Source organism: Ciona robusta, chromosome 8 (genome assembly GCF_009617815.1).
Source record: "Ciona robusta chromosome 8, ASM961781v2".
Taxonomy (NCBI): Eukaryota; Metazoa; Chordata; class Ascidiacea; order Phlebobranchia; family Cionidae; genus Ciona; species Ciona robusta.
The window spans coordinates 7,554,537-7,578,643 of NC_143242.1; the positions used below are offsets into that span (position 1 = coordinate 7,554,537).

A 24,107-nucleotide genomic window follows, 5' to 3' on the forward strand; every position below is an offset into this window, starting at 1 on the left:
ATATATTACATGTATATTTATTAATTGTTGATTTTATGTTTTAGGATTTTTCTTTAGAGCAAAATGGACGTTCAAAGCTTGTTAGCAGAAATCCAGGATGAGTCTAAAAAACAAGCAGACACGTACAAGAGTATGTTAGAAGCTGCATCGGACAAAGCTCTTGAGAAGAAGCCGGAATACCTGGAGCTCCATGATGTTTATATGAGGAGCAGAAAAGAGGTGGAGGAAAAATTTGTGAAAAACACGGAGTTGGAAAAAACTTTAGCTGAACTTAAAGTGGTGAATGCGGAAATGGAAAAACGGCAAGAAGAAATTGAAACGCGTATTTGTAAGTTGCGGGAACAGCTGGAAGAAAACTCGAAGAAAAAACAAGAAATTATAGAGAAAAATGAAAATGAACGACAAAAAATAAAACAACAAAGTGAATTAGAGATTCAGGGGTTGGAGTTTTACCATAAGTACATGGGATTAGAGGTTCACACATTACGCAATAATCGTGTGCAGTTTCTTTTCTACAATGTATTTCCAGATGACACTGCTCCATTATTCATTATAGTAAAGATGGAAGGTAAAACATATCATATCATGGACTCTGAGCCACCCTTGGAGAACTTACAGCAGCTTGAAAATAGATTGAATGAAACAAATAACTTGGCTGGTTTCATTCAGCATGCCAGGGAAAAACTCAAAGAAAAAGCAAACATTCTAAAAGAAAACTGAACAATTTGTTTGTTATAGCTTTGTTATTATTTTTCTAATCATTTTAAAGAGTTTAAACTTAATTGTATGTTGTTTAAAATGTTGCCTGCGGGCCATTTTTTGTGTTGTTTTTGTAAAGATAATATTTTTTTTTAAAACTGCCAAATTATTGTTTGCTTGGACTTAAACTACAACAACCAATGTGAAATTTACTTCTGTTTTTCTTAACCTGCCAAGTTATTGTTTGCCTTTCTATAAAACATCAACAACTCACAATGTGGTTTTTATTCGACATTTACTTTTATTGATGCCCAATGCTCACACTGCCTTTAATGTTATTTGTATTTACATTTGTACATTTTATCCCATATAGTTGGCTGGTTACTAAATCAAATTATGAGTAGTGTAGATGCTTATGGGCCAAGTTCCCAGACTCTCACTTTCCTGGATCCCGATGAAAGTGGAGTACTAACTGCAGGGGGAGACACGCAGGTATTATTATAGTATTTCATTTCAAGATCTTGTAATATAACTGCAAAGACAGTGTTTTTATTTTAAATGTCGACATAAAAATGGTAAATGTTTGCTGAAAATCTTAATAGCAAGAGGAAGAAGCTATCTTTTCAAATTGCTTAATATTTTAGTTCCTTATTCCTACTTTTATTTATATGAATACTCAATCTTTTGTTGTGTAAAATGGTGGTACAAAAAGTTGGATGTAATGTTAAAATGCCCATACATACATTCAAGTCACAGACAATGGTCATTTGTATGGAGGGAAACTTTAATTGTTGGCTGGTATTATGTTTCAGTGATGTTATGCCAACGTTTGTTCACTCTATTTTCTTTAACATATGCCAGCGCTCTCTCTCTTCTCTTCACACACACCTTTTCCAATTACATCTTAATTTGTTTTATTTAAATACAACTCAATATGAGTTAATTTACAGTCTATTGTGGGTTCAGCAACTACACCTTTTTAAAGTTATTACTCCTTTCACGATTTAAAATCCATTTTTTTAGTGCTGCTTTCTTTCACTCACTCATGTTTTTTTTTATCTTCCATGATTTTAACATAAATTTACCTCTTCAGCGTGTTTTTAACACGTATCGTTTTACTGCTAATTCCCTTCATTTCGTTGTTTCAATTAAACTGATCTTCGCTGTACTCTATTTTAAGAAGATAAACAAAATTTGTTATTTTAATTATTTTGTCTTGAATTTACCATATATTAACCTCCCAGGCAAGCGAGTATGACTTCACTGACTTCACTATTCCATCACAAACTCAAACTCAGACACAAACTCAACACAGCCAAAGCCAACTTGATGCTGGGGATAATAGCCAGGTACATAATTCGTATTAATATTTATTGGTAAATTTGTAGAAGTATATTTTTGAAATTCAGCTAAAGAATTAGATATGCTAACAAGAGCCTTTCTTTTAATCTATTTTTTACTCTTTCACAAACAAAAAGTTTGTTTTTGTATGCTATTTTTACACAAACAAGATACCACCTTATCTGATAATTTTTTCGCTAGCATTTACATTTTAAAAGTTCAAAAAGAGGTGTCGAAAAAAAGATGACTAATATATCATTCTCTTGTCTCACAAGACACAGAAACTAGCTGGTTGTATCTTGTATGCATTTAGTATTTTAATGTTTTTGCTCATTTTATGAATTAAAACAAAAAATCTTTACTCCCCCACACACAGGATGTGGCTTTTGTACGTATTTTATTGTTTTTCAATTTTAGGCAAAATTTTCTTGTGTGAGTCATAATAAAACACCTTTGTTTCCCAGACCCAGGATGTAGCAGGAGAGGATGAAGGCTTGGTTGGTCGAGATGATGACTTGGGAGGATTGCAGGAGAACATCCACATCGCAACACAAGGAGTAGCGGATCTAAGGTTCGAGGAAGATGATGACGAAGATGGATTTTATACCAGGGATCTTCCTGAACATGCATGCAGGTTAGATTATATACAATCCTCACGACTCCCCAACGTATAGTAGATTAGAGTAAGATTGGGCACAAAGTCACAAATTGCCCCACAGATAATAAACGTATCCTCACAAGTTACAACTCCATCTTACCCAAACCACTATGTAGCAGCTTGGGGTAAGATGGTCTACAAAGAGTCACAAGTTGCCCTCCTTACAAATTATGTTTTACAACCAGAGACATCCCTAACCACGCATAGGGCAGGGTCATAGAAACAAGAATCTATCTTATTTTTTTAAAAGTTCTTTGAGGCTTATTTCTGAGAAAGCATAAAAATTGTTTTTCACTAAGTTTAAACTAACTAAAACGCAGAAATAAAAGAACTACGTTTTGTAATGTAATCCTTCCGTTTATTTTAATATTTTTTAGCAGTTTTTTTGCTTTCTATATTATATATACTGTAACTAGGAATGTGCCGAAGTTGTAAAAGCTTGGGTTCGCCAAGCGCCGAGCTTCATTGTAAAGTTTGCGCTTGGCTCAGAACATCCCTAACTGTAAAGGTGGCTGTACACAGTATCCGGAATTCGTCCGTTTTGTCTGTTTTGTCCAGATTTCGCTGCATGCGGAACTCGGTAATGGGTTTGCATACGACTTCGCATGCTAATACGCACGCCGGATACTGTGTACAGCCACCTTAACACATTTTAAACTGTATTCCCCACCCCAGATATTGTGGAATACATGACCCCAACTGCGTGGTGATGTGTAACTCCACACAGAAGTGGTTTTGTAATGGAAGAGGAAATACATCTGGAAGGTACTTGTGTGGTTATGATGTTTTTAAATCTTGTTTTGTGAGAGTGAATATAAATAATAACGAAAGTCATTTCAAAATCTGTTTTTATCGAATCAAATTATTTATTTTTTTAGTTTTCTTTTTGGCCTAGTTTCCAGACCCCACGGCGTGCCTCAATATAGGACCGCATCCATATAGAATAGAAGCTTTAGGAACCATATATTTAACCATATTACCAATATAACAACCACAGCCACATCATCAACCACTTGGTGCGAGCTAAATGTAAGGAGGTAACCGTACATAGAGACGGACAACTTGGCGACTCAATGCTAGAATGTTACAACTGTGGTTGTAGGAATATCTTCTTACTTGGGTTTATTCCTGCTAAAGCTGATTCAGTGGTTGTTCTCCTATGCAGGTTTGGCTTGCTTTGATTATTTGCATGCATAGATAGTCTACTCCTATGATGTGCCTCACAGTAGGATCTGACCCATATAGAATGTTGGGGTAATGGGCAACTCTAGCCTAAGTCCCAGGTCCCTTGGTATGCCAATGTAGGACCTCACCCATATAGAATAGACATAGCCTGTTACGTGGGGAATGGGCCAATTTAGGTTTAAATCCCAGCTTCCTATCTATAGGACTTCACTCATATAAAATGCACAGTTGTCAAATTTGTTATAATTCCAGGAGTTCTATTAAAACTAGCTATACTTATAAAGTTCATATATTTCCCCGGTATTAGTATTTGAATCCTTTTCTGTTGGTTTTGATAAACTCTTTGTTTAGTTGTGTGATAACATAATGGAAAATATCTTTGTTCAATTAAACCATCATCTATTCAGGCAACCATGCGCCAATCAGACCAGCTTAAAAGACATGAACTGGTGAGTCTAATTTAAACCTATATCTGTAAATAAAGTGCTTTATACATTAGTTGTTATTACTTCAAGGTGCTTTCATTAACCTTTATTCCAGGTAAACTTGTCTTTTTTTTAACTTTACTATAATCCAAAATTTCCTGCACTGCAATGGACACTTAACAACACGGTAAAAGCTGATTTAAATTCAACTGGGGTTTCTAAAACACACAATGTCAACCCTGTTTTAAAAGAGTGAGCCCATGTACCCCATCCCTTTGTACTTAATGCTCCAATATTATTCTAATTTGACCACTTGCTTAATAACTAGTTGGACTTGATTTTTGTCTGTTTTTGTAGCATCAGATCTTACTGTATTCTTTACACAAGAATCGTCAATTCTATAAGCACCAGGTCAGGGTCAGATTTAATCTTCCAGTTTTTTCATATTCCTAAACCCAATATTTATCACACCTAGGGATGCATCCCAATGGCAACCTCTAATCCAGGATCGCTGTTTCCTTTCTTGGTTGGTTAAGATCCCATCAGAGGAAGAACAACTACGTGCACGACAGATAACAGCACAGCAGATCAATAAGTTGGAAGAGTTGTGGAAGGTGTGATGACATAATGGTGTAGTGATGTCTTATTATAATATGTTATTTTGGTGTAAACAAGAATGAGGCACCCTTATAAAATATTCCTTTAAAAACAACCGATTTGTACGAAATTTATTATAAATTGAAAGTTGTGATGTAAATTAAACTGGTTTCAAGAAATTGTGGATTTGTTTACTGCTGTTTACATTTATAAAGCATAATTGAAACACAATATGTTTCCATTGTAGGAAAATGTTGATGCAACCATTGAAGATTTGGAGAAGCCTGGAGTTGATGAAGATCCACACGCTGTGCTGTTGAGGTAGCTTTTGTTCAACTTAGTTAAGCTAATATATACACATAGAGGTCCATGTATATATGATACAATTGGCTTTACTTTCAAACGTTTTGTTTGTGGTTAAATGCCCTTATGGCAACCAAAGGATAACTGGTTTGATGCTCTATGTTAAACAATATTGATGCTGATCAGCGTATGTGGTAACTGAGTATAAGAATAGAAGCTTATTTGGATTCATATTATGCCTGACAGGCTTGGTTTATGTATTATAATCCTTTTTACTGTTTAACATATGTGGTGACCAGACTTCTGGAGTTTTACTCGTAGTCGTATCGTTGGCCGAATGGGTATATGACCAACTTTGACTTTGTTCCTAGGCGTTGCTGTAAGATCACCCATACAGAATAGATATATAGAAATTTAAAGTTATAAACTCACTTTGTCCTTAATCCTGGGTGTTCGGTCCCATATCTTGCCTCACCATCTTACTTATACAGTATGATAAACTAACAATAACACTAATACTACCCAACATACCCTTTCATATATACTTACACTATAGGTATGAAGACGCTTACCAATACCAGAACATATTTGGACCACTAGTTAAGCTGGAAGCTGACTATGATAGAAGGCTAAAGGAATCCCAAACGCAAGCCAACGTAACTATAAGATGGGATATCGGGCTCAATAAGAAAAGGTTGGCCCATTTTCAGCTTCCTAAGACGGATACAGGTGAATTATATTTAAATTAAATTGGAATCATTAATTTATACCCTAGTTTATTCTATATGAGTGAGGTCTTATGGAGTGGCATGCCATGGGCAGGAATTGGAATGTATTTTATTTTTAAATTTAAACAGTCTATGTGAGGACTTATAGGTAATGTTCTATGGCAAGGCATGCCATAGGACCTGAGATTTAGTGCAGAATTGGCACATTACCCCAACATTGTATTATATGCACATTCTATTCTATATGGGTAAAGTCCTACAGTGAGGCACGCCATGGGACCTGGGATTTAGTGCAGAATTGGCACATTACCCCAACATTGTATTATATGCACATTCTATTCTATATGGGTAAAGTCCTACAGTGAGGCACGCCATGGGACCTGGGATTTAGTGCAGAGTTGGCTCATTACCCCAACATTGTATATGCACATTCTATTCTATATGGGTGAGGTCCTCAGTAAGGCACGCCATGGGACCTGGGATTTAGGTCAGAGTTGGCTCATTACCCCAACATTGTATATGCACATTCTATTTTATATGGGTGCGGTCCTACAGTGAAACATGCCATGGGACCTGAGATTTAGTGCAGAGTTGACCAATTGCTCCGTTCAAACACCTATTGAAACTCCCAATTCCAAATATTCATTTATTTAATAAAGATATTTCTGTTCTGCCCTAAGCCGTTTGTTTATTATTGGCTATATTCAAATAAGGAAGAATTAATCAATGTCTCATTTTATCTATGTTTTTGTATTAACATGATAGTGGTTACTGTTGTTATCTTTGCCCAAAGCAGAAACCGGTTTCAGGCAGCTTAAACTAGCTACCCATAACAGAAACTGGTTTCAGACAGGTTAAACTAGCCACTCATGACAAAAATCGTTTTAGGCGGTTTAAACTGGTTGCTCATATGAACATTTTTTATCAGTGTTCCCCGTTTATTTTCAGACATGAAACTAATGAAGGGAGATGAGATAAGCTTGCGACATCTGGGAACACTGTGGGAAGGGAAGGGGCATGTGGTTAAAGTGCCTGACAGTATCCTTTATCTGAGATGAACCATAACTTAACACATATGTGTGACTTACTATTGTAATTCCCACCATCTGACTTACTGTTAAATATAAATTAATTTTAAAATTTCTAATGCTTGTGATTTTGTAGTATACATGTACATTGTATGCTACAAAATCCGGGGGACTATTACTAAAATGCAGTTAGTATTACAAATAACAAACTAATTTTGGTTAAAACATTGTTATTACCCATTTAAACTGGTTTGTTCTTAACTTGGTCTTTTTAAGACACTTGGCCTTTAAGTACTAAATGTAAATAAAACATAATAAACATTACTGTAAATTTCCACCACGTAAATTATTTGACCTTAACTTGACCTCATTAAGACTCGAGCGATGAAATAGCGATTGAACTAAGATCATCTGTGGGGGTTCCCCTTGATAAAACAGGGAATTTCCACGTTGACTTTGTATGGAAATCAACCTCATTTGACAGGTTAGATTTGTTTCTGTGTAGTATTCATATTTTCTTGCATATCGGTGTGCATTATATTAAGATTGTTGCAAAACTTTTCCTTATTCAATCTAAGCTAAGATATGAAGATACTTACTGTACTTACTTACAATGTTGCACAATTTTAATAAATGTATTGGAGTTAGGGATGGCTAGATAAAAACCCTGAAACTTAATTGTTTAATGCAAAGTTCCAGGGTCGGCGTGCCCACCTTACCACCCCAGGTTTGGCGCCTTTTCTCTTTATACATCTTTAGTTGCCCTTAGTTTACACCAGTGGTTCCCAAACTGTGGTACCACTGGTCTCCGAAGTGGTACGCAAACAACTCATTATGTTTACACCAAACGGTTGCAAATGATATTTTTTAGCGCAACTTTGAGGTAGGCAGTGTCAAGTTTGTGTTAAGAATTCCCGCAAAAAATTACATAAATAATCAGTCGACTTTTTTGTTTAACATTGACAAGCTAGTATGTAAGTGGCACGAGACGGCTGCATGGACCAAGAGTGGTACGCGAGTAAATAAAGTCTGGGAACCACTGGTTTACACCAACCAACCATACTATTGTTAATTTATATTGTCCCACCTCTAGGGATGCACATTACAGAATTTCGAATCCGTGAGATTCGAATCCTTTTGTATTCGAATCTAATTACGGCAGTGGTTCCCAAACTTTTTTTTCACCCGGCGCCACTTGAGCTATTCAAAATGTTTGCGGCGCACTTAGCCAAAGGTCTTAGAAATAAAAACGCATTTTTACAGTTTTATCGTGTATTTTAAGATTAGGCTCGTTTAAGCATATGAAACTTAAGCATATGAAAAGTGTTGTGTACCACAGTCTGGACATGATTATTGCAAACCGAAAGAAATAATTGGCATTGTTACGTAATATACAAATCTACTGTACAGATAGAAATGCGAAAACAAACTTTTTAAATTTTATTATTGAACAAACACGTTGGATTTTTATATAAAACAACAATTTATATTGCAATAAAATATTAATACAAATCAATTATCTCGACCATGCTAAATTGGAAATGTTTCTGCAAATTTTCACGGCGCACTTGACGAGTTGCGTCGGCGCACTAGTGCGCCGCGGCGCCCACTTTGGGAACCGCGGAATTACGGGATTCGGTATTCTGTTTAATGACGTAATTACACGTCATCTCATATACTATATTAACAATTTTTGAAACTTATTAATTTTGAAAAAAAATATTTTTGTGTTTGTGGGACTTTCAAGAGTAAACGTTTCGTAACGTCTTTTCATAACCTGCTATACGTTTCATGACGCAAAAACTACCCAATAGTACAATTTTTGATCATTTTACAACTCATGTTCCAACAAGGCGGGTATGAAAGAGTCAATAAACTGACTTATGTGGGTAAAATTATTTTTTCCTATAAATATAAAAAGATTCGAAATTCTAGATTCGGAATTCTAGATTCGAAATAAAGTATTCTAGGATATCCTAGAATACCTAATTATTCTGTAATGTGCATCCCTACCCACCTCACAGAATGCAGAGTGCTATGAAGACATTTGCGGTAGATGAGGCATCCGTATCCACCTACATCTACCATAGACTGCTTGGCCACGAAGCTGAAGAACAAACATTGAAAACGAATCTTCCAAAAAGGTTTTCAGCTCCAGGATTACCAGAGCTCAACCATTCACAGGTGAGGTTGCATTGTTGTTTGAAATAATTGTCTGAATTAATGTGACTTATTTATCCTCGCATGGCGGGTCAACGGCAGTCGTTATAACATGGGTGTTCTGTTTCATATGCCTCGTACCCTTAGGCAAGTTACCACAATAGTGACATTTTTTATATTGTATGGCTGACAATTTAAACAACCCATTAGTGACCACTGGGTTGGCGCAATTGTCATTAAATGTCTTGCCCAAGGACACATGCACCCACAATGGTAGCAGCATCGAGCATTGAACCTGTACTTAACTTTCCTCACATCCCAGGTATATGCTGTGAAGACGGTGCTTCAAAGACCTTTATGTTTAATCCAAGGACCTCCTGGCACCGGCAAAACTGTAACCAGCGCCACTATTGTTTACCATCTTGTTAAATCATGTGGACAAAGGTAAGTTTAATATAAATTTCAACTCTAAATAAAAGTTACAATTAATTCTTATTACAAAATACCACAGGCTTGGAGTAATGGTCCAGCTCTGGCTTAAATTCTAGGTCTCATGGCATGCCTTGCTCTAGTATCTTACTCATTAACAGTTTGACAAACTACCCCTTTTTTCTGCTGAGTTTAAAAACAATTTTTCTTATTTTTTGACCTGTTGGGTTTCATTCCCTTTTAAGATTCAAGCGTTAAAATGCCGACAGACGACGCGATTAAAATAGAAGAAATATTTCAAACACAAAATACCCAAATAAAAAAAATCTGTTTTGTTGTCCTGGTTGAGGTTTGAACCCACCACCCAATGGTTTTATCCCCTATCCCCCAAACAGACAGGTTCTTGTATGTGCTCCAAGTAACATAGCAGTAGACCAACTTACTGAGAAGATCCATCGAACTGGGTTAAAGGTGGTCAGGTTGTGCGCGAAGAGCAGGGAAGCGATCGATTCTAATGTTTCGTTTCTATCTCTGCATAATCAAGTCAGAAGCATGGAGAGGTAGGTGATGTCATAATGTTATTGTGATGCAATAAAGTATTATTGTGATGTCACAAAAGTAACGTTGTAATATGATGATGTCCAATAAAGGCGTTAAGTTTTTATTTGACTAAAATCTCGGTTGACATTGTAAAAATGCACTCATAGTTGTCAAACAGAGAACCTCATTGATTAATGTGGTGAATGCAATATACTTTGGCTCTGCTTGTTTGTATAGACACTCTTTCATGTAGATACTACCAAATTCTGCTTTTTCAATAATTGTGCAGAATAATAATACATCTAAACACATAGTTTCCTATTTATCACTTGAACACAATACTGCCATTAGAAACATGATACAGCTATTGTTATATATACAAGGTTATAATTAATTACAAACACAGCTTACCAGAGCTGCAGAAGCTACAACAACTGAAGGACGAGACGGGTGAATTATCCTCTAATGATGAGAAGAGATACCGAGCCCTTAAGAGAAATGCTGAACGGGAATTGCTACAGGTTGGTTGTTGTTCATATCAATAACTTTGTTATCATACAATTTCGATGGTTCGGCGCTGTGACTCGGTGGTTGGGAACCTGCATCAGAACTAAAAGATGCCAGATTCAACGCTTGACACTTGTAAAGTTATATATGAATATGGGCCAACTTTGGCGTAAATCTAAGCTCTCATGGCATGCTGCACTCTATGGGTAATTACCGACACAGCCTTTTCCCTTTACTGCAAACTCTCAATTGCCTTTTTCTTATCATTGTCATTTTCGCACACGAAAATGAGAAGTCTAGTTATTCTAATAAAAATGATCTTGGATGCAACATTGCTACTGATGACATCACTAAACATATTTATGACATCACTTAACATATTTATGATATCACAATCCCCAGCATGCTGACGTGATATGTTCTACTTGTGTTGGAGCTGGTGATCCACGCCTTGTAAGGTTCCGGTTCCGTTCCATACTGATAGATGAAAGCACGCAAGCAACTGAACCTGAGTGCATGGTGCCAGTTGTGCTTGGAGCACAGCAGGTTAGTACTGCATTTATATTGTTGTAATAGTTGATCAAAGTTGCCTAGTTAGTCAGGTTGTAGTGACCTGGTTCACCTGTGTTACTGAATGTTCTAATAATTACATTTAGTTGGTGACATTTTCATTTTTTCCGAAGTGCCAACTATATAATATTCGCAGAATTTAACTTTCCCAAACTTAAGTTTACACTTAATTTTTCCCTTTTGTACAAGGACAGCATTTGGTCATATAATAAGTGTATGTTTCAGCCCTGAAGCTGTTAAATTAATGGCGTACTCAAGCTAAGTGAGAAGTCCCCATGCCTCACTTAGGACCCCACCCATATAGAATGTGCATATACAGTGTTGGGGTAATGGGCCAACTCTGGCCTAAATCCCAGGTCCCATGACATGTCTCACTGTAGGACCTCATATAGAATAGAACGTGCATATACAGTGTTGGGGTAATGGGACAACTCTGGCCTAAATCCCAGGTCCCATGGCATGCCTCACTGTAGGACCTCACCCATATAGAATAGAATTACTTTTTCCACTAAACCTTGTATTTTTTTCTTCCAGTTGATCTTAGTAGGAGACCATTGTCAGTTGGGACCCGTGGTTATGTGTAAGAAAGCAGCCAATGCAGGGCTCGCCCAATCACTGTTCGAGAGGCTGGTGGTGCTCGGGATTCGGCCAATCAGATTGCAGGTAATTTATGGCTGGAAATTCAAATTTATTAAGTGTTTTAATACAACTAAGGTACCATTTGTGATCAGTGGTTGAAGCGCTCGACTTTAGACCAGAAAAATCTGAGAAAAACACGGCAGTTGTTCCAACCCAGTAGTCATTTTTTAGGTTGTTAGTCATACCAAATAAAAAAAATAAAAAATTCTTATCTACAAAGTTACATACAATTCTTAGGCGGGCATGAGGTATATGAGACGATACCCCATTTAACAATTAATTGCTGCCTAGAGCCCGTGGGGTCAAATTGTTTGTTTTTAATTCATTCTCCATACATCTACGTTACAGGTACAATACCGTATGCACCCAGCTTTATCTGCTTTCCCATCCAATATATTCTATGAAGGATCTCTACAGAATGGGGTCACTGCAGGTAAGATTCTGATACATGATAAATATGAAAGTAACTCGGTCAACCAAATATTTATGCACATCAATATCTCATCTTCGTTGGCCATGTATTCGTTACGTATTCGTTTATTTTAACACAATAATACATGGGGAATAAAGGCTGCATTTTGTTTGCGTATACCTGTTTAATTAACAAACAGCATAAGTTAGTTATTATGTGATATATTGGTATACATAGGTGAAGCTTGTAGAACACAGGGGAGGCAGGGATAGTTAGACACACATTCATATAAAACAAGTCTAACTTACTGGTTGTAATGTTTACTGATTAATACAGTGTAGAAAATTTCCAGGGGAAACCTGCCACCCCAGGTTTGTCGCCTATATATCCTATATTCATTGTATTTGCACCACAGGTGAAAGAATGAGGAAGAACCTGAGTTTTGTTTGGCCATCCCCCGATAAACCAATGTTTTTCTACAAAACATCAGGACAGGAAGAGATTGCAAGTTCTGGTACTTCGTATCTAAACAGGTGGGTTGTTTGTTGTTTCTATGAGATGAAGTACTATACTTCATAACAGGACCTTAGATTTAGTTGCCTTTATTCCCAATACCTTACTGCTTTTTTAAATTGTTTTAGTTGGCTTTAGGGGGTTTAGGGATAGATGTTCCCATTCATTTTATTCTATATGTGTGAGTTCCTGTAGTGTGGAAAGCCATGAGAATTATGTTTTAGGCCCAAGTTGCCCCATTACTCCAACACCCAGGGCGCTACAATTCATTTGTGACCACTGGGTTGAAGCAATGTCCGTCAGGTGTCTTGCCCATGAACACATACATATGCATGAACCTCAAGTTATAAAGCAAGCACCCAACCACTAAGCCATACTGCTGGATTCTTTATATAACATATTCCACCGAGGGTATTTGAATAAAAGTTTATATTTTTCTACACAGAACTGAAGCCGCAGTTGTTGAACGAATCACAACTAAGTTTCTTAAATCCGGCATCAAACCTGAGCAGATAGGGATTATAACTCCATATGAAGGCCAGAGGTCTTACTTGGTGCAATACATGCAATATTCGGGTTCCCTCCATTCTAAACTGTATATGGTGGGTTGTAGGTTTATGTGTATTAGTCAGGGGTTTAGATTGACTAACTTGTAAGCGGGCACGAGGTGTATGAAACAGAGCAGCCGTGTTATAACGACTGTTGTTGCCCCGCCACGCTAGGATAAATAAGTTACATACGTGGTAATTGTAAGCAGGCACGAGGTGTATGAAACAGAACACTCGTGTTATAACGACTGTTGTTGCCCCGCCATGCTAGGATAAATAAGTTACATACGTGGTAATTGTAAGCAGGCACGAGGTGTATGAAACAAAACACTTGTGTTATTATAACAACTGTCTTATGACTCCCTGTGCACCTTACCACATTACCTCATTGTAACTTAATATTCCAAGAGATGTATAAAACAGACCACTGTGTTATAACGACTGCTGTTGATTCACCATACATGACTTTACTTTATACACCAGGAGGTTGAGATTGCCAGTGTGGATGCGTTCCAAGGTCGTGAGAAGGACTTCATCATCCTCTCATGTGTGAGGGCAAATGAGCATCAAGGCATCGGGTTCCTGAACGATCCACGAAGGCTGAATGTGGCGCTTACAAGGGCAAGGTGGGATAGTTGTTAGTGGGGATTGTGGCATAGTGGGATAGTTGTTAGTGGGGATTGTGGCATAGTGGGTTAGTTGTTAGTGGGGATTGTGGCATAGTGGGTTAGTTGTTAGTGGGGATTGTGGCATAGTGGGTTAGTTGTTAGTGGGGATTGTGGCATAGTGGGTTAGTTGTTAGTGGGGATTGTGGCATAGTGGGTTAGTTGTTAGTGGGGATTGTGGCATAGTGGGATAGTTGTTAGTGGGGATTGTGGCATAGTGGGGATTGTGGCATAGTGGGATAGTTGTTAGTGGGGATTGTGGCATAGTGGGTTAGTTGTTAGTGGGGATTGTGGCATAGTGGGTTAGTTGTTAGTGGGGATTGTGGCATAGTGGGATAGTTGTTAGTGGGGATTGTGGCATAGTGGGTTAGTTGTTAGTGGGGATTGTGGCATAGTGGGTTAGTTGTTAGTGGGGATTGTGGCATAGTGGGATAGTTGTTAGTGGGGATTGTGGCATAGTGGGTTAGTTGTTAGTGGGGATTGTGGCATAGTGGGTTAGTTGTTAGTGGGGATTGTGGCATAGTGGGTTAGTTGTTAGTGGGGATTGTGGCATAGTGGGTTAGTTGTTAGTGGGGATTGTGGCATAGTGGGTTAGTTGTTAGTGGGGATTGTGGCATAGTGGGATAGTTGTTAGTGGGGATTGTGGCATAGTGGGTTAGTTGTTAGTGGGGATTGTGGCATAGTGGGTTAGTTGTTAGTGGGGATTGTGGCATAGTGGGTTAGTTGTTAGTGGGGATTGTGGCATAGTGGGTTAGTTGTTAGTGGGGATTGTGGCATAGTGGGTTAGTTGTTAGTGGGGATTGTGGCATAGTGGGTTAGTTGTTAGTGGGGATTGTGGCATAGTGGGTTAGTTGTTAGTGGGGATTGTGGCATAGTGGGTTAGTTGTTAGTGGGGATTGTGGCATAGTGGGTTAGTTGTTAGTGGGGATTGTGGCATAGTGGGTTAGTTGTTAGTGGGGATTGTGGCATAGTGGGTTAGTTGTTAGTGGGGATTGTGGCATAGTGGGTTAGTTGTTAGTGGGGATTGTGGCATAGTGGGTTAGTTGTTAGTGGGGATTGTGGCATAGTGGGTTAGTTGTTAGTGGGGATTGTGGCATAGTGGGTTAGTTGTTAGTGGGGATTGTGGCATAGTGGGTTAGTTGTTAGTGGGGATTGTGGCATAGTGGGTTAGTTGTTAGTGGGGATTGTGGCATAGTGGGTTAGTTGTTAGTGGGGATTGTGGCATAGTGGGTTAGTTGTTAGTGGGGATTGTGGCATAGTGGGATAGTTGTTAGTGGGGATTGTGGCATAGTGGGTTAGTTGTTAGTGGGGATTGTGGCATAGTGGGTTAGTTGTTAGTGGGGATTGTGGCATAGTGGGTTAGTTGTTAGTGGGGATTGTGGCATAGTGGGTTAGTTGTTAGTGGGGATTGTGGCATAGTGGGTTAGTTGTTAGTGGGGATTGTGGCATAGTGGGTTAGTTGTTAGTGGGGATTGTGGCATAGTGGGTTAGTTGTTAGTGGGGATGGTGGCATAGTGGGTTAGTGGGGATTGTGGCATAGTGGGTTAGTTGTTAGTGGGGATTGTGGCATAGTGGGTTAGTTGTTAGTGGGGATTGTGGCATAGTGGGTTAGTTGTTAGTGGGGATGGTGGCATAGTGGGTTAGTTGTTAGTGGGGATTGTGGCATAGTGGGTTAGTTGTTAGTGGGGATTGTGGCATAGTGGGTTAGTTGTTAGTGGGGATTGTGGCATAGTGGGTTAGTTGTTAGTGGGGATTGTGGCATAGTGGGTTAGTTGTTAGTGGGGATTGTGGCATAGTGGGTTAGTTGTTAGTGGGGATTGTGGCATAGTGGGTTAGTTGTTAGTGGGGATTGTGGCATAGTGGGTTAGTTGTTAGTGGGGATTGTGGCATAGTGGGTTAGTTGTTAGTGGGGATTGTGGCATAGTGGGTTAGTTGTTAGTGGGGATTGTGGCATAGTGGGTTAGTTGTTAGTGGGGATTGTGGCATAGTGGGTTAGTTGTTAGTGGGGATTGTGGCATAGTGGGTTAGTTGTTAGTGGGGATTGTGGCATAGTGGGTTAGTTGTTAGTGGGGATTGTGGCATAGTGGGTTAGTTGTTAGTGGGGATTGTGGCATAGTGGGTTAGTTGTTAGTGGGGATTGTGGCATAGTGGGATAGTTGTTAGTGGGGATTGTGGCATAGTGGGTTAGTTGTTAGTGGGGATTGTGGCATAGTGGGTTAGTTGTTAGTGGGGATTGTGGCATAGTGGGTTAGTTGTTAGTGGGGATTGTGGCATAGTGGGTTAGTTGTTAGTGGGGATTGTGGCATAGTGGGTTAGTTGTTAGTGGGGATTGTGGCATAGTGGGTTAGTTGTTAGTGGGGATTGTGGGTTAGTTGTTAGTGGGGATTGTGGCATAGTGGGTTAGTTGTTAGTGGGGATTGTGGCATAGTGGGATACTGCCGTTGGATTGTGCTGCCAGGGAGGAGTTATGCTGTTTGGTACAGCATGTTGTACTGAAATCATGTTAGGGGTTTATTGGGTTACAAATGTTTGATTTTAAGACAGAAGGTTTTTATAACGTCATATTAAAGGGGTGATATATGTTTTGGCACCCCAGTTTTACATTAAAAACATCTTTGACCCTGCTGTTAGCTCAAAGTACATTGCATTTACCACATTAATCAATGAGGTTCCCTATGTTTGACAAATATGAGTGTAACTGCATTTTAACAATGTCACCCCAGATTTTACCCTGCTGTTAGGTGTCTATACAAACAATCAGAGCCAAAGTATATTGCATTCACCACATTAATCAATGAGGTTCCCTATGTTTGACAACTATGGGTGTAACTGCATTTTAACAATGTCACCCAGATTTTACCCTGCTGTTAGGTGTCTATACAAACAAGCAGAGCCAAAGTATATTGCATTCACCACATTAATCAATGAGGTTCCCTATGTTTGACAACTATGAGTGTAACTGTATTTTAACAATGTCACCCAGATTTTACCCTGCTGTTAGGTGTCTATACAAACAAGCAGAGCCAAAGTATATTGCATTCACCACATTAATCAATGAGGTTCCCTATGTTTGACAACTATGAGTGTAACTGTATTTTAACAATGTCACCCAGATTTTACCCTGCTGTTAGGTGTCTATACAAACAAGCAGAGCCAAAGTATATTGCATTCACCACATTAATCAATGAGGTTCCCTATGTTCGACAAGTACTAAACAGTCAAAAACTTGATGAGTACGGGCAGATATATGTTGTCTGAAATTATGCAATCTGCCTGTTTATACATTGTATAACAAGTTTGTAACAAATTTGTAATTAATTCCCAGGTTTGGTGTGATCATCGTTGGCAGCCCGAAAGCTTTATCCAAGCAACCTCTGTGGAATCACCTGCTAACTTATTTCAAAGAACAACGAGCTTTGGTGGAAGGCCCGCTTGGAAACCTCAAAGAAAGCCTGATGCAGTTTTCGAAACCAAGGAAACTCACAAACGTTCTGAACCCGGTGTGTATATTGGGCTTGTGGTGTGTTTTTATGGTTGTGTGTGTGTAGCTTAAGTTTTAGTGAATGAATAAATGTAACTTGTTCATCCTCACATGGTGGGAAATGATAGTCGTTATAACACAGGTTTTCTGTTTCATACACTTCGTGCCTGCTTAAGTAACCGATTTATTCTTGTGTGTATAGACACTTAACGGCAATTGCTTCAACCCAGTGGTCATTAATAGGTTTTAACCATTGTCCACATTTGTGAGTTTTTAAAATAACTTATTCATCCTCGCAAGAATAAACAAGTAACATCCATCCATTCATTATACCAATACGCCCCCAACCAATCACAAAGTTACATACGTGGTAACCTGTAAGCTGACACGAGGTGTATGAAACAGAACCCCCGTGTTATAACGACTGTTGTTGACCCACCATGCAAGAACTAGCAAGTTACATACGTGGTAACTTTATAAGCGGGCACGAGGTTTATGAAACACAACACCCGTGTTATAACGACTGTCGATGTCCTGCCATGCGAGGATAAATAAGTTACATACGTGGTAACTTTGTAAGCGAGCACAAGGTTTATGAAACAGAACACCTGTGTTATAACGACTGTCATTGCCCCATCACACAAGGATATATCGGTTACTTTCATTAGTTAACCCACATAAACAACAGGGTGGAAGGTACATGAGCAATGCTATGTGGGATGCAAGGGAAGCACTTATACCAGGTGGTGCTTATGATAGAGCGTCCACTTATAATGGTAAGTAATATTTTTAGCGTTTATTATTACAGAAGTTTAATTTTGTGATAAATTTTGCTCGTCTCTTTAATTAGGTTAGCCGAGAATAAAGTTTTAAAGGTTAAATGTTTAAACGTAATGCTCAAAAACCTTACCCATACTTTACATATGTTTCGCAACAAAAAAGTTTAAGAACCACTGCCATAAAGCCATCATATCTTACCCATACCAACAAACATTATAATTTGGTTACAAGGATCATTTATTCTGTTACTTCTGCTACCAGGCATAATATAAATAATATATTAGTGGCTCATCTGGTATAAAACATAGTGTATTTCCAACGTTCAAGTCTTGCCGTATGGCAGACGAAACCTTGGAAATATACTACGTTTTTTAAACCAGTTGAGCCGCTAATACAAGAATCATCCAACTTCATGAGCATTAGATCAGGTCTAGATCCTTATTTTTGTTGCTAATTAATAACAAGTATTAAACTATTTTTTATTTTACTGATCACGATATCAATACACTTGGTGCACTGCTTACTAGGGTTTGTTATTTTGAAAGTTTATTATTTAAACATAAAGGCGTCACCTTTAGCAATATACAATATAACTGATCACGATATCAATACCGCAGGTGCTGTCCCGCCACGCCACCAATACTTTCGTACACACGACCAGATGGGGATGATCAACCAAACAACGAGCATACAAGCGCAACAAGCAGTAGCAAGCCTACCTGTACCTGTTAACATGTACATGAACCCCACTATACCACCAAATTACTTCCATAATGGACAGGCACAAGGTTGATATTATAACTGTATGGTATTCTGCAACATATGTGTTACGTTTGTAGATAATGAGGCAACTTTTACTTAAATCTCAATTCCAAACACATGTGAATATATGTATATACAAGTTACTGATAGGTGACTGTGAATATTTGGGTGGGGTAATGAGCCAATCCTGGCCTAAATCCGAGGACCCATGGCGTGCCACGCTGCGAAACCTCACCCACATAGAGAAGTAGATGTTTGGCCTAATGTACCAACTTTGGCTTAAACCCAAGTTCCAAACGCCTTTGAATATATGTATACACACGTTAGATATTACTGAGTGTGTTGCTCTGGTTAGGTTCATCCTTTTTACCTAGAAGTTACCCAAAATAACCCACTTATCCCCCAGGTCGTCCAGTAGCCAAGGGTGGGCGCGCCCCACGTTTAAGTCGCACCAATCGGCACCCACAAGCTGGATCCAACCCCGCAACTCAATCCCAGGATATGACACAGAACTTCTCACAGGGTAAATATAATGCTTGTTTTAACATAAGGCTTGTAATGTATGATAATGGGAAAACTCTTGATTGATATCTGGAATAGAATGTGCATATACAATGTTGGGATAATGTACCAACTCTGGTCTAAATTCCAGGTCTCATGGCGTGCATTACTGTAGGACCTCACCCATATAGAATAGAATGTACAAATACAATGTTGGGGGAATGGACCAACTCTGGCCTAAACCCCAGGTCCTATGGCTTGCCTAACTGTAGGACCTCACCCATATAGAATAGAATGTGCATATACAATGTTGGGGTAATGGGCCAACTCTGGTCTAAATCTCAGGTCCTATGGCATGCTTCACTGTAGGACCTCACCCATATAGAATAGAATGTACATATACAATGTTGGGGTAATGGGCCAACTCTGGTCTAAATCCCAGGTCCTATGGCTTGCCTAACTGTAGGACCTCACCCATATAGAATAGAATGTGCATATACAATGTTGGAGTATAGGGTCAACTCTGGCCTAAATCCCAGGTCCAATGGCATGCCTCACTGCAGGACCTCACCCATATACAATAGAATGCCATAACATAGGACTTCTGTTAAAATAAGTGACTTTAATGCTAGATGAATCTATATGCTACCACACAACACTATTATAGAAGTTACAAACCATATCAACTTAACCATATACTTTATCCCAAAGGTGCCCTCACACAAGGATATGGAACAGGTCTCTCCATGAGCCAACCCATTAGCCAGGGGATGAGCCAACTTGGTCTCTCTCAAGCTGAACTATCACAGGTTAGTATCTGAATATAAGTGTGTGAAGTAAGTTACATTAACTCAGCACAAAGTTACATATGTGGTAACTTGTAAGCGCGCATTAGGTGTATGAAACAGAACACCGGTGCTATAACGACTGTCGTTTTCCAATCATGCAAGGATAAATAAGTTGCATACATTCATTTATCTACTGTATAAGCTACAACTACACTTATCCCCAAATAAGCCATAGTACACACACCCCCCCTAACAGTACATATACTTAATTTAAGTTAATTCCATACCCAACAGCTATGTACCATTGTTCACTGTATAATCTACAACACACATACCATTGTTCACTGTATAATCTACAACACACATACCATTGTTCACTGTATAATCTACAACACACATACCATTGTTCACTGTTTAATCTACAACACACATACCATTGTTCACTGTATAATCTACAACACACATACCATTGTTCACTGTATAATCTACAACACACATACCATTGTTCACTGTTTAATCTACAACACACATACCATTGTTCACTGTTTAATCTACAACACACATACCATTGTTCACTGTATAATCTACAACACACATACCATTGTTCACTGTATAATCTACAACACACATACCATTGTTCACTGTATAATCTACAACACACATACCCTTGTTCACTGTATAATCTACAACACACATACCATTGTTCACTGTATAATCTACAACACACATACCATTGTTCACTGTATAATCTACAACACACATACCATTGTTCACTGTATAATCTACAACACACATACCATTGTTCACTGTTTAATCTACAACACACATACCATTGTTCACTGTATAATCTACAACACACATACCATTGTTCACTGTATAATCTACAACACACATACCATTGTTCACTGTATAATCTGCAAGTTCCAATCAATCCCTCACAGGACAGCTACATGGCTGAGGAGTTCCGATCCCAAGTTGACGCAGCTTTGTCTCAGGACTCGACTTACCAAGGAGAGCGAGCTTACACCGGTCAAGGTCTCAATTTCTCTCAGTATTAGACAAGTAGGTACAATGTTATATTGTGTGTGTGAACACAGGCGTATTCAGGGGGAGATATGGGGGGCCTGGAACCCCTTTTTGTGAAAAATTTACAGAAACAATTCCAACTCTACAGAAAATTCCTTTGATGGCTTTAACTTCGGTTGCCTAAACCTGGAACTCCCTTTTTGTAATAAAATAAGCCATGAATAGCCACGCTCCATTGCATTGGTTTTATGTTTAAAATAGAGTTGGCCCCCTCCCCTTATAAAATCCTGGTCCCCCACCCCCTGTGACCCTGTGTGTAGTGTTTATTTATATCCTAATTGGAACATTGAAGGTTATTTATTGAAAATAAGAAGAGAAAGAATTTGATAGCTATTTGAGGCAAGGCAGAATAAAGTTGTTTGGATGATCTCACTGTCAGTTAGTTACTTTAAAATATATTAGTGGTTGGGCTTGCCTTTTGGTTCTTACATTTTCGTAACACCAGATCCTGACTTTATTTTACTAAAAAAGAAAAGTTGAGCATATAGGTGTGTGTATTTTTTTGATGAAACAGGCCCTGGAGTTGGTTAGACAGGTCACAGTTAGTAAGGTAGTTATTCAGCTGAAAATATTCAGTGCAGCGCAGTTATAGTAGGTTGGGGTAAGTTGGTTTATGCTTATATTCTGTTTTAACATCCATTCATTTGGTAGTAAATATATAACATGTGCTAAAAGGTATCCTTCTATTCTACATACATACATATAGAGAGAGAAAATAATTGTTTAAGATTTGCGTGATCGCTACACCAGCAAGCCATGATATGTGTTACAATTTTAATGAATCAAGCTTAAACCTATAAAAAAAAGCTATTTAAAGTTCCCTATAAATCATATGAAATTCCCCTAATGCTTACCAATTACCAGGCATACAGTTTAAATGTTATAATAATATGAACCATACAAGCCATTACCGGCAGTATGTACACTCATTAAGTAATTTAACATCTAATTATAAATTGTGTGATGTGTCGTATGTCTATCGTAATATACAAGACAAATATTAACGTTGCAAGCCATTACCAGCGGATTCCCATGAAGCAATGAAAAATAAATTATATAGTACTGTAGGGGAAGATGGGACACCTTTAGAACATAATATCCAAATATCCTGATCCTGTTTTAAACAATTAACAACGGTTTATGGGAGTCGTGAGGATTCGGTTTTATAATTCTTCGAATGTTCTTTGTTTACTGCCAAAAGGGAACGAGAAAATAGAATGAAAAGGTGTCCCATCTTCCCCACCCTACTGTATATTTTTATGATGTGTAGTATGCTATCGTAATGTAAGTAACAAATATTAACGACGCAAGCAATTACCAGCAGGATGAGCGCACGGAGTCACGACGATCTTTAAGCAGTGTGCAAGATGCAGCAGAGGAGGATGGGAGGAAGTTCCTCGAAGAAAATCGAAACACATCTTCTCAGTGCTCTACATAAAGTGGACTACATGCTATGGGATATAATTAATAAGTTTGCCGCCAAAAATCTGGTATAAAAACGTTAATTTTTAAAGTTTTCTATATATCTACAAGGCTTAAGTCAGACTGAATGTTTGAAGTAAAAATAACGTTTTTATATCGAAATAATTCGTTTTAAAATCAGAGAAATACAAAGTACTTTGTATTGCAGTGTTGCACACTTGCTTTTTAGTTAATTATTTCCCATTCAAGCTGGCTTTATTGCCTTTGGTTGCGAAACACTGTTTTGTTTTGGGCAAAAGAGAAGTAATTTACTGCTGTGTAGCACTGGGAGAATTTGGTTTCAAAAACGTGGTGTCCTTTACCTTTCGAGTTTGGTTTTTATTTCTTGTATATCTACATTGCTTTCATTGGATATAATGGGAAATGGTAAAATCGTATTTACGTTTTTAAACGATCGTTCATTTAACTGGCTGTAAATACAAACAACTTTTTAGGGAAGGTTATCATCTAATTCTGCTTGCGTTAGAAAATGTAATAAAATTTGATCACCACGTTTGACCTTGGCTTTAACAACACGAATGTATAATGATAGCATAATATTTATATAGTAGTAGGGTGGGGAGGATGGGACACCTTCAGCACATGATATCCAAATATCTTGATCTTTTAAACAATTAATAACGGTCTATAGGAGTCGTGGGGATACCGTTTTATAATTCTTTGAATGTACTTTCTTTACTACTAAAAAGAAATAGAAAGGAAAAGGTGTCCCATCTTCCCCACCCTACTAAATAATGACATATTTATTATCCATACGTTTGAAATTATGCAGTGAATGTAGCCTGTTTACACTGGAAGGGGCAACGACAGCCTTCTGCTTACAAGTTATCTTATCTAATCTATATGGCTAAAAATTTAGGTGGTTGGCGAACTACATTTTAAATTCGGTGAGATTGCAACTTCAGCATGATGACCTCTTTTCCCAGAGGGGTTAAAATGTAGTTGTCACGAACTTGTGGGAATATATAGGACGCCCGACAATGCTTAAAGAGCTTGGGGAGCGAACCGGGGAACTTCAGGTTGCTTTTAAATTGATGCACAACTTCAGCAAGACCTAAGAGAAATATTCCAGTCAATGAACTTGTGAGGGGATATGCTATCACAAGAAGCACGTCAGAATGTATTTATTATAGTATCAGCGACAGTTATCCGAAACGACTTCCATATCTACTTATAATTGCCAACTATTTTACAAGATTTTCCAGAAGCACAAGTTTTTGAATGTTTAACCAAAGCAATTAATAAGAATTTCCCTTTTCAACTTCCACAAATGACAAGTA

At 38.2% G+C, this 24,107-nt stretch overlaps 2 protein-coding genes across 3 annotated transcripts; both read left to right on the plus strand.

The window, feature by feature from the left end:
- Positions 1–5: 5 nt before the first annotated feature.
- Positions 6–1,072, plus strand: LOC149732989 (uncharacterized). The gene has a single exon (XM_089883453.1). It carries the CDS (start codon positions 64–66, stop codon positions 718–720), a length of 657 nt encoding a protein of 218 aa, XP_089739579.1. The 5' UTR covers positions 6–63; the 3' UTR covers positions 721–1,072.
- Positions 1,063–23,320, plus strand: LOC149732990 (regulator of nonsense transcripts 1-like). 2 transcript variants are annotated; one of them, XM_089883445.1, is made up of 28 exons: positions 1,063–1,191; positions 1,944–2,048; positions 2,505–2,674; positions 3,374–3,463; positions 3,696–3,863; positions 4,291–4,332; positions 4,784–4,922; positions 5,153–5,226; positions 5,765–5,937; positions 6,885–6,974; positions 7,340–7,448; positions 8,989–9,148; positions 9,447–9,568; positions 9,949–10,113; positions 10,500–10,614; positions 11,003–11,146; positions 11,705–11,833; positions 12,158–12,242; positions 12,637–12,754; positions 13,180–13,336; positions 13,766–13,908; positions 17,273–17,447; positions 18,117–18,204; positions 18,826–18,996; positions 19,377–19,493; positions 20,183–20,280; positions 21,201–21,321; positions 22,667–23,320. In XM_089883445.1, exons 1-27 carry the CDS (start codon positions 1,096–1,098, stop codon positions 21,315–21,317), a joined length of 3,360 nt encoding a protein of 1,119 aa, XP_089739571.1. In that variant the 5' UTR covers positions 1,063–1,095; the 3' UTR covers positions 21,318–21,321; positions 22,667–23,320. The 2 variants fall into 2 exon arrangements, with proteins under 2 accessions (XP_089739571.1, XP_089739572.1); XM_089883446.1 differs by having other exon boundaries at positions 22,670–23,320.
- Positions 23,321–24,107: the final 787 nt, after the last annotated feature.

Coding starts and splice junctions, on each gene's coding strand:
- LOC149732989 (XM_089883453.1), top strand. CDS start 64: ATGGACGTTCAAAGCTTGTTAGCAGAAATCCAGGATGAGTCTAAAAAA.
- LOC149732990 (XM_089883445.1), top strand. CDS start 1,096: ATGAGTAGTGTAGATGCTTATGGGCCAAGTTCCCAGACTCTCACTTTC. Junction 10,114..10,499: donor CAAGTCAGAAGCATGGAGAG/GTAGGTGATGTC, acceptor TTACAAACACAG/CTTACCAGAGCTGCAGAAGC. Junction 10,615..11,002: donor CTGAACGGGAATTGCTACAG/GTTGGTTGTTGT, acceptor CACAATCCCCAG/CATGCTGACGTGATATGTTC.